The sequence below is a fragment of the Lactuca serriola genome, chromosome 3 (genome assembly GCF_051521515.1).
Source record: "Lactuca serriola cultivar US96UC23 chromosome 3, Lser_US96UC23_V15, whole genome shotgun sequence".
NCBI classification, from domain to species: Eukaryota; Viridiplantae; Streptophyta; class Magnoliopsida; order Asterales; family Asteraceae; genus Lactuca; species Lactuca serriola.
In genome coordinates, this window is record NC_136410.1 from 39599573 (window position 1) to 39614553 (window position 14981).

General features: G+C 38.0%; 1 protein-coding gene across 1 annotated transcript; it reads right to left on the reverse strand.

Moving 5' to 3' along the window:
- Positions 1-283: 283 nt before the first annotated feature.
- LOC145095162 (uncharacterized) lies at positions 284-739 on the reverse strand. Its single transcript, XM_079033092.1, has one exon. It carries the CDS (start codon positions 737-739, stop codon positions 284-286), a length of 456 nt encoding a protein of 151 aa, XP_078889218.1.
- Between the last annotated feature and the right edge of the window lie 14242 nt (positions 740-14981).

The following is a 14981-nucleotide window of genomic DNA, read 5'->3' on the forward strand; positions in this document are numbered from 1 at the left end:
AGCAGCATGTCACACACACACGCTCTCTTGTTTCCGCAGTTACGAGTTTATTCTGGGATTGATACTCTGATATTTGATTGATCGAATGTTGTGGTTCTCAATTTGGTTTTCGATGTGAAATGGTTTAATCAAACAATGTTTTAACTATTAATGCTTTCATGTAATGTTTTATAACGAAATTTTTGGACGTGAAAATTGGGTCGTTACATTGTGACTGCATCTTGCCATGAGGCCTATGATGTTTGGCCTCGACCTTCCTGTAGGCGAAACACCGCTCGACAAACTACGCAACCTCCCGCTTCATACAGGGCCACCAATAGCTCAATCTCAGGTCTCGATACATCTTTGTAGCCCTTGGATGGATAGAAAATTTGGACTTTTGTGCCTCCTCCAATATTCTTTGCCTCACACCTCCGGATGCCGGAACACAAACTCTGCCACACTTAGTCAATAACCCTCGACCATCTTGAACAGATAATGGAATTTGCCCCCAAATCCGCTTGATCTTCCAGTTCTCCATTTTTAAACCCTCCACCTGTGCCTCCTTAATCATATCCAATAAAGGTGAAATCACTGTCATCCTTAAGCAAACATCTTGAACCGGGGCATTTTCTGTCTTACGGCTCAAAGCATCGGCTACCACATTGGCCTTTCCGCGATTTGAATATATCTCACAGTCATAATCTTTCACCACATCTAACAACCTCCTCAGATGCATATTCAAATTCTTTTGATCCATTAAATACTTCAAACTCTTGTGATCGGTGAAGATGGTACATCGTACCCCATAGAGATAATTCCTCCAAATCTTAAGGGCAAAAACCACTGCCCCTAATTCCAAATCATGAGTGGGTTAATTTGCCTTATGAGGCTTCAGCTGCCTTGAGGCATAAGTAATCACATGTACCTTCTACATTAGCATAACTCCCAACCCTGACATTGAAGCGTCTCAATGCACTACAAAATCATCCAATCCCTCTGGTAGAGCTAGAATCAGGGCCTCACATAATTTCCACCTCAATGTCTCGAAATCCGACTGCTGATCTGGACCCCACCGAAAGGTCACACTCTTCTTGGTCAAACGGGTCAAGGGTACAATAATTTTGGAGAAATCCTGGATGAATCTCCGATAATACCCCGCTAATCCCAAGAAACTCCTGATCTCAGATGTGTTTTTTGGAACCTCCCAACGCATTACCGCCTCAATCTTGGCAGGATCCACCAAAATACCCTCTTGGTTGATGATGTGCCCCAAAAACTGCACCTCAAGCAACCAAAACTCGCATTTGGAGAATTTGGCATAAAGCCTCTCCCTTCTCAAGGTCTCCAACACCGCTCTCAAATGCTACTCGTGCTACTCCTTGGTCTTAGAATAGACCAAAATATCATCAATGAAACCAATCACAGACTGATCCAACATCGGTCTGCAAACCTGGTTCATGAGATCCATGAACGTTGTAGGAGCATTGGTGAGCCCAAATGGCATCACCACAAAGTCGTAATGACCATAATGAGTTCTGAACGCCGTCTTCGATATGTCTTCATCCTGGATCCTCATCTGATGATGCCCTGACCGAAGATCAATCTTGGAAAACCACGAGGCACCTTGAAGCTGATTGAACAAATCATCAATTCTCGGAAGCGGATAACAGTTCTTCACCGTTAGCTTGTTCAGCTCCCAATAATCAATACACATCATGTGCAACCCATCCTTCTTTTTCATGAACAAAATTGGTGCTCCCTAAGGGGAACTGCTCAGACGAATGAATTCCCGGTCTAGCAGCTCCAGAAGTTGCGTAGACAACTCCTGCATCTCAGGCGGAGCTAGACGATACAACGCCTTAGCTATCGGAGCCACAGCAGGTACTAAATCAATATGGAACTCCACTTGCCTCTCGGGTGGCCTCCCATGTAACTTCTCTGGAAATACATCAGGAAAATCTCGCACAATCAGTACCCTGTGCTGGATTATGTGTCTAAGCCATAACTATATTTGGTATGTACTTGACCTTGTTGTAGCATGCGCCTTTTGGGTTACCTTCACCAGAGTAACTTGACTGGATAAATAATAGAGAAAGAGGTTATTATGGATTATTAATATATTATATGAATAATATATTAAAAGAGAAATCATATTATTTCAGTAACATTGGTCAAGAATTAATTCTGTGGTCAAAAGAGGTTTACTGAATTAAGGGGACTGAACTTGTAAGTATAAGATAATTGCATAATGGGCTGAGGAACCCTTTGGAAGGGTTTGGAAAAAATATTATAGGAGCCCATAAGTATTTCGTCCAAGGGCTAAGGTGCTTGAAATTTCTTGTGGGCTGCTTAGAGCCTAAGCAACCGGATGAGGTCTTTGACTGAAACCCTAATTCTTCAGTTATATAAGGACCCCTTTGGCATCCCAAAAGCAACCACTTGAACCCTAAGGATTATAGAGTCAGTTTTGAACCTTCCCCCTCTCTCCAAGATCATTTAATTACTTTGGTTTTTGTGATTCATTAGAGGCATCGCATTTGAGGTGCTAGGTTCTCGAAAGCTCAAGATCATCAAGCTACAATCAAAGGTAGCATTCTTACTAGTTTATTTATGTTGATTTCGATTTTGATATGCTAGATCTAGGGTTTGAGAGCTTTGGATGATTATTGCATGTAAAAATAGAAAAACCTAGATCCAAAGCTTTAGGGTTTGCATGTGCACCATAGGATTGATGTTTTGCTTATAACCCAATAGTAGTATCAAAGCCTAGGTCATTTTTCTTTTGTATTTGATGCATTGTTAAATTGTTCAAAGCTGAAAATCGAAAAATCTTGCCTCTGCCTGATGAACTCATCGAGTCACCTGATGAACTCGACGAGTCCATTCTGTGACTCGACGAGTCGGGCAGTCTGGGGGCTGATTTTTCAGGATTTTGACTAAAATTGAATTATTATAATTACCAAAACATTTTTTGGCTGTTAATCCGATTTTTTCAATAAGTTATGGATTATCCTAATGCAATTCAAACATAATTGTCATAAATAAGATAATTACTTGTTTCATGTGATAAAGATTAATTATTGTATTTTGATTTGAATTATCTTGTCAAGAAAATAGATTAGGTCAAATTATGTGATAAATATTAATAATATGATTAATTAATTATTTTTCAAATTTGATCTAAAAGATGTTTTGAAAAGTTTCAAAACTTGCCCTTAAGTTTTGGGATTTAAATTTTTAATTTTGAAATATTTAAATTCCAAACTCTAGAATTTTACAAGTTTAAAATTCAACCCTTATATTATTATAGCATTATATGATTAATTATATATATATATATATATATATATATATATATATATATATATATATATATATATATATATATATATATGTATAATATTAAGCTAGTCTGACCGTTAGTAGGCCTCATTCATGAAACCGATTTATAAGGGGGGTATAAGGTTGCTACCTATAATATGGCAGTTTAATGGGTGTCCACTCTCACCCATCGCTTCCTTGATTGGTGGATGGTCGTTAGCCGAATGGGTAGGATATGGCAACTAATTCCTCACTAATAAGTATAATGATTAATAAAGTAACTAAATGTTTTTATAAAATTCCCAATCTTAGTTACTTTAGGAAAAATGTGAAATGATGCTATTCCATGAAATTACACTTTGCACCCTGCCAAGTCGTTAGTGGAGCGTGTGTGGATAACCGGCACACTAATTTGGGACTAGCAAAAGTGGCAAAGGCTAGCTCGTTGTTTATCATATATCAATGGAGCGTATATGGCTAACTGGCACATTGAGTAGGTGGTAAATGACATTGAGTGTACCAAGTACATTTGCATGGTTATGCACACCTTGTTTGTGATCCTCGGTATCCCAGTCATAAACTTGAAGGGCATATCGAGATTTAAACATGCCATTGAAAAGTTCAATAAATATCAAAAGATCTAGGAATTTCAATACATTTAAAACTTAATTGTCTTTTTCGTTTTTCATGGTGGAAATTGGTAAATCGTCATTTACCTACCTTCAAATGATTTGCAATTAGATTACGACATCCCTCTTCTGAATTGTAAATAATTGTGTTGATTCCTAGCCCTAATTTCTCATTTGGGTGTTTAATTGGGGATTCTTATCTAATCTAAACTTTTTTCCTTTTCTATTTCAAATGTTTACTTCGAACAACAACAACGCTTCTGGCTCGACCCCTTCCGGCTCATTCTCACTCATGAACTTATGTGAGAGGGTGATATTCGATGGGTCCAACTTTAATGTTTGGATCCGCAACATTCACATGGTCACCCGTACGAGGACAAAGAGTATGTTCTCGACAAGGAGTTGAAGGTGGTTAATGTGAACACTGCCACTCCCAAAGGAATCGCTGCTTACGAAACTCATGAGCGAGATGCTACGAAGGTTCATTGCATCATGCTCGCAACAATGATTGTTGAACTCCAAATATCCTATGAGGACTACTATACCTACGAGATGCACCAAGATTTAATGGAAATGTACCATCAAATTGCTAGGCAGGAACGGTATGAGATCATCGTTGCGATAATCACTACCAAAATGAAGGATGGAGAGTCCATCACGGCCCACTTGTAGAAAATGCAGAGATATGTGGACCGCTTGCTGAAGTTTAATGTTAACTTCGATGAGGAGCTGGCCATATATATATATATATATATATATATATATATATATATATATATATATATATATATATATATATATATATATATATATATATATAATTCTACGCTCATTACCTCCTTGCTACGAACAGTTTCGTATGACCTACCACATGAACAAGGAAGCTTCAAGGCCTGCTAAGGACTGCTGAGAGTAGTCTGGAAGGCAAATCTTTTACATCTACTCCTACTATTGTTGCCCCTATCTTGGTTATTAGGCAAGGAAAGGTAAAGAAGAGGGCTCCTTCTTAGAGCCATAAGGGAAAGTCTCACGATGGTACCTCTTCTAATGGAACCAAAGCTGGTCCTGCTGCTCCCTATTCCAACCCAAAGGATGCAGAGTGCTACTACTGCCACGAAAAAGGGCATTGGAAACGAAGCTGCCCGAAGTACCTGTAGGACATCAAGGATGGGAAGATAAAGCCCACCTTCACTGGTATTTATACTATTCAATCTAATAACTCATCACATGCTATGTCTTGGGTCCTCGATACAGGATGTGGTTTTCACATTTCTTCTGATTTGCAGGGTCTAAGAAGAAGTAGGGATGTGGAGCATGGGAAGATAAACTTGATAATGGGGAATAGGAAAGCGTCGTCTGTCACCAAGATTGGAGTTTACTCTTTAGTGCTTAGTAGTGGGTTAGGTCTACATTTGAATAATTATTGCTATTCATCATAAATGACATGAAACATTATTTCTTTTCATGATTTGTATAAACAAGGTTTTAGATTTTTATTTAATAATGAAAATGGTTCTATTAATGCTTTCTTTAATCGTAATTTCTATTTTGAAGCATTGCTTTGTAATGGTATATATGAAACTGTTGGGCTTATAGTGTTGCGCCTTGGGCTCAGTTGTTAGTCCAGTTTGGTCACCGGTTTGGGCCTGTCCAGCCGTGTGTTTTGTTTTAGGGTTTAGTATATAAGTTGCGTGCATGTAATCTTATCATTAACGCTTTTGATTATTACTCTCGTTAATTTCATTGTAAAACCCTAGCTCACCTCTACACTGGAAGTTCTTTATCGAGCTCTGCTGAGGTGTGACTATATTGGAATCATTAAGCTTTATTTTGATTCAACTTTTGTTTGCATTGTTTGATTATTTGTTTTTCATTAACTTGTTGAAGATCTAATTGATCTAAAGATTTTTTCAACTCATCAATTGGTATCAGAGCAAGAGACTATGTAATCTATACACATATCTTCTATTGAAGAAGGTTTTAGGGTTTTTCCGCTAATATTGATCTCTGTTAGAAACCGTCATCTTGTTATTGACGTTGTTCTTAGATTTCGATTTTACACTAACTTTGTTTACAAGTCTGATCTTGAACATGTTTTTCATAATATCATCATGTCACACGACGATTCCAACACAAACCCTATTAATATTTCAAACAACATTGGATCCACAACTAGAATTCCCATTCTTTATACTCAGGATTACGAAGTACGAACACATCACTTTGAAGACCATGTGATCTGGGAAGAGATCACTGTTGGTCCGTTCGCTCACTCTGGCACTGATAGAATCATAAAGACTCAGAAGGAGTACAACCAACTTATGGTTGATGTTAAAGATGTTCCTCAAGATGAGAAGGATAAGTTTGCATCCAATATTAAAGTGCTTAGAATGATCAGGTTTGCCTTACAGTCTGACACCTTTCGGTTGGTTAGCTCATGCACAACGGCAAAAGAGGTTTAGGACAGACTAAAAGAGTTGTATTCTACAGATGAGGATCTTGAGCATTCAATTCAGACTCTATTGCTTTCAGATTTTGGAGACTTCAAGCAGAAACCTGAATAGAAGCTTATTTAAGCCTTTGATCATCTTCTTAGCAAAATGATAAAGCATGGCATAGAGAGGAAAGTTATTGAACAGAAGGTCACATTCATGAATGGCCTAAGATCTGAATGGATGGCTGTAGTATCTACAGTAAAGGCCCATGAACAATTCAAGGCTTATTCTTTGGCGAAGCTAGTAGGGATACTGAAGTCACATGAAGGTGTTGTGACTAAAGAAACGAATGTGGTTTCAAGCACGGGTTCCTTGGCTCTAATTTCCAAAGGAAAGAATACAGTTGAGGAGGAAGAAGATTTAGATTTGTCTGAATTCGATTTGACCAATGAAGAATATGCATTGATGGTGTCAAACCCAAAGAAGTTCATTCGAAGAAAGTTTCCCACCAATAAGAACCGAAACTGGCAAGGAAACTACAGTTCCGAAAAAGCGAAGGAGGAACCGAAGATCACTCACCAACAAGAAGAACCGAAGAAAGAGATCAAGATGTCAAGTGACTCAGGATTCATTTGTCACTTTTATGGAGGCAAAAACCAATTTGCCAAAGACTGTATGTTAAGAAAGATGACGAAGAAGAATGAAAGTGAAGATGATGAAGCATACCACCTGCGAAAGCTGGAAGAGATCAAGAAGAAGAAAGCTGTTGCAAATAACACAATGAATGTTCTTATTGTGCTGGAAAATGTTGCAAATGAAGAGTTTGGTGGTGTTGAAGTTTGGTCCACCGACTCAGAGGATGAAGAAGTGAGAAAGCCTACTCATGGCAGGGCTTTCGTGGAAAAAGAAGATGAGCATGTTACTGAAGGAAAATGCTTGATGGTGACAGCTGGAGTGTCACAGATGAGGGGTTACACCGCCGATGGGGGTCAAGAAGAAGCGAAGGAATGAGAAGAAAGGTGCTTCGCTGCCAAGCCTATTGGAGAGCAGGTCAGTGAGTGTGATCAATTCATCAAGAAGATACACTCTATTCTCGAATAGTTAAAAATCTCTGTCACAAACTATGAAAAAGAACTGAATGGTTTAAAATCTAAATTTTCTATTTTAAGTGGTAGTTTGACCCAAAATCGCCTCATAAATTCTAACCTAACTGATCAACTCACCAGGGTGTCTTTGAAGAGTGAAGAGAGGCGAATATGGATTGAGCAAAAGGAGAAAGAGGTAATTAGAATTAAGGATGAGACAATTTATTTGCAAAGGGATAATTTGAAGCTTTAAAAACAGAGAAACGTTTTTTGTTTAATTGCTAAACGTTTATATTCCAATATTACTCTGTTGCATCTAGATTGTGAAAAATAGGCAGGAAAATCCACATAATGATTCTTCCTTTCCTTGAATTAAAAGAGGACAAAGTTGATGCTGATGTTTATGATTGTGAAGTTGTTGTCTCGTCTGATGAAGTTTCTCCTGGCTATAAAATTGGTCTTGACAAAATTAAATCTTTTATCCAGTCCAAAGACCATAAGGACATGCTTAAGAATTTATTGGATGAAAATGATAAATTGAAGATTAGAACCGAAACTATACAGAAATTTGACTCTTTGAATGCCAAGTTGAGTTCAGAAACAAAAATTAATATTGAAAATACTTCTGAATTTGACGAGGATGATGATATGAGTGAAATATCTGTAGAAGATGAGGTGGACAGTTCTGAATTTGTCAAGAGCGAACCCGAACCTACCAAAAATCTTATTTTTGAAAATTCTGTTGAGTTCGCTCGTTTGTCCCAAAACAAGTCCAAAGTCATGAAAGAAAAAGTTGTGGTGTATCAGAAGGTTTAAACCACGCCAAATTAAGTCTATATAGCTACAGGCGTTACATAGAAGCAAACAGCCGAACTCACAACATTAGTCGATGAAGATAATGCTGGAGGATGTGATGAATTTTTTTGGTCAGCACCAATAGACAATGCTGATGAAACAGTCGGTCTTTCTAAGAGAACTTCATGGACGGTTAAAGGCAGATATGTGGCAGAACCACTCCACAAGCCTACACGTTTTGATGTGCCATCAACCAGTAGTACCAAAAAGATTTAATGTGAATCAGTTAAGGTGGCAAGAGAAACCTCCTCGTTGAAGAGCGAATGTCATAAAGATAGATTGAAACGAAGGTAAACATCCATAAAACTCCCAAACAGGTGTTTGAAAAGAAAAATCAACGTAACAGGAGATACAAGAAGAATCTCACTGAAAGGAAACAGTTTTGGAAGTCCCAAAACCCAAATTATGTTCGATCAGACAAGAGTTCAAATGCTAAGGATAAAGGAGCGTCAATGAATCAATCAACTTCTCGTGCTCAATGCCATTCATGTAGCCAAACAAACCAAAAAGGAAATTTTGGTCCCCAAAATAGAAGCGAAGGAAAGTGAAAAAGTGGTTTTGGTCCTCAACCCAACAACCGAAAGGGTAGTTTCGGCTCCTCATCCTCAAGCGAAAGGACCCGAAAGCAATGTTTTGCTTCTAAAACACACTCCTCTCACTCAAGGCACAATTCTAAAGAAGATGTGAAGAGAAAAGGGAAGATCGTCTCAGGAGACGAAAAGAAGATGAATACTGACCTAGGGAAACAAAACCAAAAGTTAGAAAACAATAAACCTAAGGTCGAAGTGTCAAAAGAAAATAAAATCAAGGTTCTTACAATAAAACGAAAAGATGAAACAACCCTAATAAAACGAACTTACTTGGTTGATTCTTCTATTGTAATACCCTGTTCTGAAAAACGCTCACAAGGACCCAAGAAATTTTGGGTTCCTAAATCTGCTTAAATTTTTGCAGGTTATGCGTGACGAGCAGTTTGAAGACGAATGATAGATTGATAGTGGTTGCTCACGTCACATGACATGGAGAAAGGAAGAGCTTTGGGAGTTTCGAGCTCTTAAGGATGGTGGATGTGTTAAGTATGGCAATAACTCATTTGGCACAATAAAAGGCTATGAATGATCACAAATGGTGAATTCTCGATCAGAAAAGTAGCATACGTAGAGGGCTTACAACACAATCTCATTAGTGTTTCACAAGTGGTAGTGGGAACAGAACTGAAGGTTTCGTTCGATGATGAAGGATCTCAAACAGTAGAGAAGAAATCCAAAACAGTTCTGTTAAAATCCAAAAGAAAAGGTGAAATGTACCCACTAAACCTGAATCCCATTCGAGGAATGCTAGTTGTGTGTCTGCTAATGAAAGCACACTCTGAAAAAAGTTGGTTATGGCACCGAAGGCTCTCGCACCTTAACTTCATCGACATCAACAAGCTAGTTATTGGTGATCATGTACGAGGACTTCCAATAATCAAGTTTGATAAAGAGAATCTGTGTGCTGCATGTGAAATGGGAAAGCAAAGCAGAAAAAGTCATCCAAATCGTGTCAACACAAAGATCATCGAACCACTTGAGCTTCTGTATATTGATTTATGTGGACCGTCGGCTATTGAAAGCATTGGTGGTAACAAATACATACTAGTAATTGTAGATGATTTTTCTCGTTTCACATGGGTGTTCTTTCTTAAACAGAAATTTGAGGCTACACCAAAACTTAAGGCTTTTATCAAGCAAATAGAGCTTCAAATACATAAGCTGGTTCGAAATATTCGAATTGAAAATGGGTTGGAATTCAAGAATAATGAATTTGAAGACTTTCTTGCTGAAAAAGAAGTATCTCACAACTTTTCTGCTCCCTACACTCCACAACAAAATGGTTTCGTTGAAAGGCGAAACCGCTCATTGTGTGAAGCAGCCCGAACCATGCTCAGTTTCGCCTCGTTACCTTTATATTTCTGGGTTGATGCTATTGATGCTGCTTGCTACACTTAGAACAAATCTCTTCTCAACAAGCATTTTTCTATTACTCATTATGAGATCTTGAACAATCGTAAACCAAATGTCAAGTTCTTCCATGTGTTCGGTTCTAGATGCTTTATATTCAATTCAAAGGAGCACCGAAACAAGTTTGATGTCAAAGATGATGAAGGAATTTTTCTTGGCTACTCATTAAACTCCAAGGCATATAGGGTTCTGAACAAGTGTTCCAATAAAATTGAAGAAACCTATTATGTCACCTCCGATGACAACTACGTCAAGAAGCTTCAAACAACTGAAGGTTCAATGGAGGAAATCTTTCCAACGTCTAGTCAAGTCACTGTTTCCATTTTGAATCTATTTGAGTAATACATGTCATTATTTGATGAATCAGAGAAATCCATTCACTCTGAAGCAAAGGCAACTGACAATAAGATTGATACCTTGAAGCGAATCATTGATGACGCAGCGAAGGATATGGAAAAAGAACAACCGGGGTCTACCGAATAGCCTAGTCAAAGCGAACCTCCAAAAGAAAGTTCTACATTTCAGGGGGAGGGTTCATCTTCATCAAATGACCCTGAATTATTGTTCCAGGGGAGAACCCATCAACCAACATATCAACCGAATTTCCAATTGAGGGGGAGAATTCAATGCCTGAAGCCGAAACTGTCTCATCATTTGAAGGGGAGAATGCAAATACAAATGATGTTGATACTCAGTCAGATTTCGAAGAAGAAGTAAATGTTGAGTTGGATCCCTCCTATGATCCAAATTACCCTCCTCTCACCAAATGATCAAAAGATCATCCAAAAACCCAAATCATTGGTGATTCATCAGAAAGAGTTCTTACTCGGTCTCAACTGAAAGCGAAGCAAACTGCATTATTCTCTCAAGTGGAATTTTGCATGTTTAATTCGTTTATCTCCAAAATTGAACCAAAGACTGTCAACACCGCACTCGATCATTCTGATTGGGTACAGGCAATGCAAGACGAACTCAACGAGTTTCAGTGAAACAAGGTATGGAGATTGATTCCTACACCAAAGGATGCATCTGTAGTTGGTCTGAAATGGGTATTTCGAAACAAAATGAACAAAGAAGGGAATGTAATTCATAACAAAGCAAGGCTGATTATGAAGGGATACTGTTAAGAAGAAGGAATAGACTACGAAGAGACCTTCACTCCAGTAGCCAGGTTAGAATCAGTGAGAATCTTTTTGGCCTACACTGCTCACAAGAACTTTGAAGTATATCAAATGGATGTTAAGTGTGCATTTCTAAATGGAGAATTAGAAGAAACGGTGTATGTAGAGCAACCTACAGGTTTTGTGAACGAGAAGTATCCAAATCATTATTATATTCTGGACAAGGCGGTTTATGGTCTGAAGCAAGCACCAAGAGCATGGTATGAAACATTAACTCGATTTCTAAAAATGTCAAAGTTTAAACAAGGCTCGGTTGAACCAAACTTCTTTCGTAAGAAAGAGGGTGACCACCTTTTGATTGTTCAAATTTATGTCGATGATATCATCTTCGGTTCCACGAATCCTGGCTTAACAGCAGAATTCAGAAAGTTGATGGAGACTAAATTTGAAATGAGCTCAATGGGTCCAATTAACTTCTTCCTTGGCTTAAATACTAGACAGGGACCCGAAGGCATTTTTATTAATCAAGAGGCTTACACGAAGACCTTGCTTGCTAGGTTTGGAATGATGGGAGACTCAAAAGTGAAGGCTCATATGGCGTTTGGCACGAAGTTAACACCTTCTCTGGATAAACCAGCTGCTGACATGACCCTCTATCGTCAAATGATAGGGTCATTGATGTATCTAACAACAAGTCGACCAGACATAATGTTTTATGTTTGTTATTGTTCCAGGTTTCAAGCTAATCCTCGAGAACCTCACATGTTGGCTGTGAAGAATATCTTTTGTTATTTAAAGCAAACCTCTTCTCTCAGTCTATGGTACCCAACAAAATCAGGTTTCTTTGTTCAGGCATTCTCAGATGCTGATCTAGGAGAATGTGGACTGGACCGAAAGAGCACTACTGGAGGATGCCATTTCCTTGATGGCAAACTTGTCAGCTGGCAATCGAAGAAACAAACCTATATGTCTCTTTCTACCGCCATAGCAGAGTATATAGCTGCAACATCATGTACATCACAAGTCATTTGGATACAAAGTCACTTCGAGACTATGGTCTGAACATGAAGAAAATTCCATTATATTGTGACTCTGGAAGTGCAATAAGGATATGTCACAACCCAGTGCAACACTCCAAAACGAAACACATAGCACTAGGGGTATCATTTTATTAAGGATCACGTGGAAGACGGTAATGTCGAAATACATTTTGTAATTACCACTGATCAATTAGCTAACATCTTTTCAAAAGCCTTGCCTGAAGCAAGTTTTAATAAAATATTACAAGGATTAGGAATGATGGAAGCTGAATCTGTACCGAAATCGCTTTCACCTCATTATAAGTTGGAAGCGAAATAGAGCGAAAGCTCGGTCCTTTTCGCCTCATATAAAATGGTGACTTTTCGGTTGTACCCTTTGTACACTTTATTTATTTTATGTTTTTTTCTTACTTTTCATAAAATCCAAAAATATATTTTTTTTTTATTATTCACAAACTCCAAAAATATTTTATTTTCTGTTCTCTTTGTTTTCTATTTATTTTTTTAGATTCCAAAACTTCAAAAATATTTTTTCTAATCTGTTTTGATTCTTGTTGTTTCTTTTCTTAATCTTGACGATCACAGGAGCAATAATGGTTAGCTAAAGCAGGTATACCACTTCTATCTTTGTACTAGTTAAGTGTCCCTAGAAGCATGCTGATGTATGTAGACCGAAGCCTCCAAGACTGTGAGTGAAGCCTTAATGATTTGATTGACACCAATCATTTCTTCCCAATTAGGCTGCTAAATTTACTCAAGTCATGAGCTACCTTACTCTTCTCATATTGAGTTAAGAGTTTTATGCTTTGTCACTTTCAAATAGCAAGGGTACTTACGATTTCTTAGCCACCTTATCTTTTTTCTCCATCTCCTTCATTCCACAATTGTAACCCTCGAGATTCTCAGCAATTACCCCTAAGGTTTATGGTTACACAACATCTGTGTTGATGATCTTAGATACGTTCACCACGTGCTAAGTGAAACCCAAAATCCAACACCTTATATGAATTGATGGTGATTACGTATACATTCGAGCTATTACTTGAAATCTCTTTTTATTTTTGCGTGGTATTTATGAAATTGTCTTCCACCAAGAAGTTTCTTCCTATAAGTCCAGTTTTATTTTTTTAGTTTTTGAGATTTTCTTTATCACCCAGTCACTGAAAATGGTCAAAACCTACTTGTTTAAAAGGCTACACTAGTCTCACAAGTACTTTTTCCACTTTCGGTCTTATATTAAGTACCAAAGTATGGATTTAAGCGCAAAGCCACCCTAATAGCTATATATAAAAAGATGCCTTTCAATGTCTCTTACAGGCATTTGATCGTAAATCAACGGGAAACCAAACAAGCACTTAAGTTTGAAGGTAGAGATTCATGCTCGGGATCCATTGTTTTATGTCTTTCTAGACATCACATTTATCCTACAAATTATTTTCTTTATTTCTTTATCTTTGACACTATCTTGCACGAAGATCTTTGGTTTTCCAATCTCTAGTTCGGTTTCTAATAAGCTTTTTTCAGATATATAGCTTCGGTTCATTATGATGGAATGTAGTCTATTAAAAGCGAAAAGATGAGTCAGCATGGATATGAAGAGTCCGACATTTGAATCGATAAGGATGAGATAAGTATGAAAAGACATGTGAATTTGAAACGATCGCTGATGTCACCGCCTATCTAGGTGTAACAGTTTTACAATCCCGGTTTTCTAGGCATCGATTGAGGTTTTTTTGTTTGTGATATGATTACGATTTCTTTCTCTCTCCTGCTTGATAGTATAAAAGGTTTTCACAAATTACCTTTACTCTTTTACTGCTCTCATATTTTCAAAGCGAATACCGGCAATTCTTTCTCCACTGTTCATCTTCTTCTACATCAAGCTTCAATAATGGCAGAATCCTCTTCAGTCTATGAAACCTCTGCTCGATCAACTCTTCTCTCCATCAAGGCAAATCAGAATCTTCTGATCGATCTCACACCGTTTTCCTACGATCCCTATATGCTCAATGTGGTGGAATGTCTAAAGTACTCTCCACTCGTCATCGCTTTGACGAAGTTTGAATCTGTACCAATGTCTTTTCTCTCACATGTGTACTCCATAGCAACCTATGACAAGACAAAAGAGAGGGTTTTCTTTGAAGTTCTTGATCAAAAGACGTCTATTTCCAAGGATAGATTTTGCTCGTTGCTACGACTTCCTTACGACACCGCCATGGTCAACCCTGAATCAATCACTACTTCTCAGCTCTTCTCCATGTTCTACTGTATGGGGTATACGAAACTCCTCACCACTGTAACCAAAGTGAAGAAGTCTCCTCCTCAATGGAATGGCCTCTTCACCCTGCTCTTCAAAGGTCTTTCTGATAGGGTTGTTGGTTCAGATGGGGCTAGTAAGCTTTTCATGGCTCTTCTCTATGGTATTTACATTGGCGTAAACCTGGACTATGGTTCTATTCTTGGGACATAGTTGGTGCAAAGTCTTTCTTTAGCTTAATTCGTGTCATTCAGAA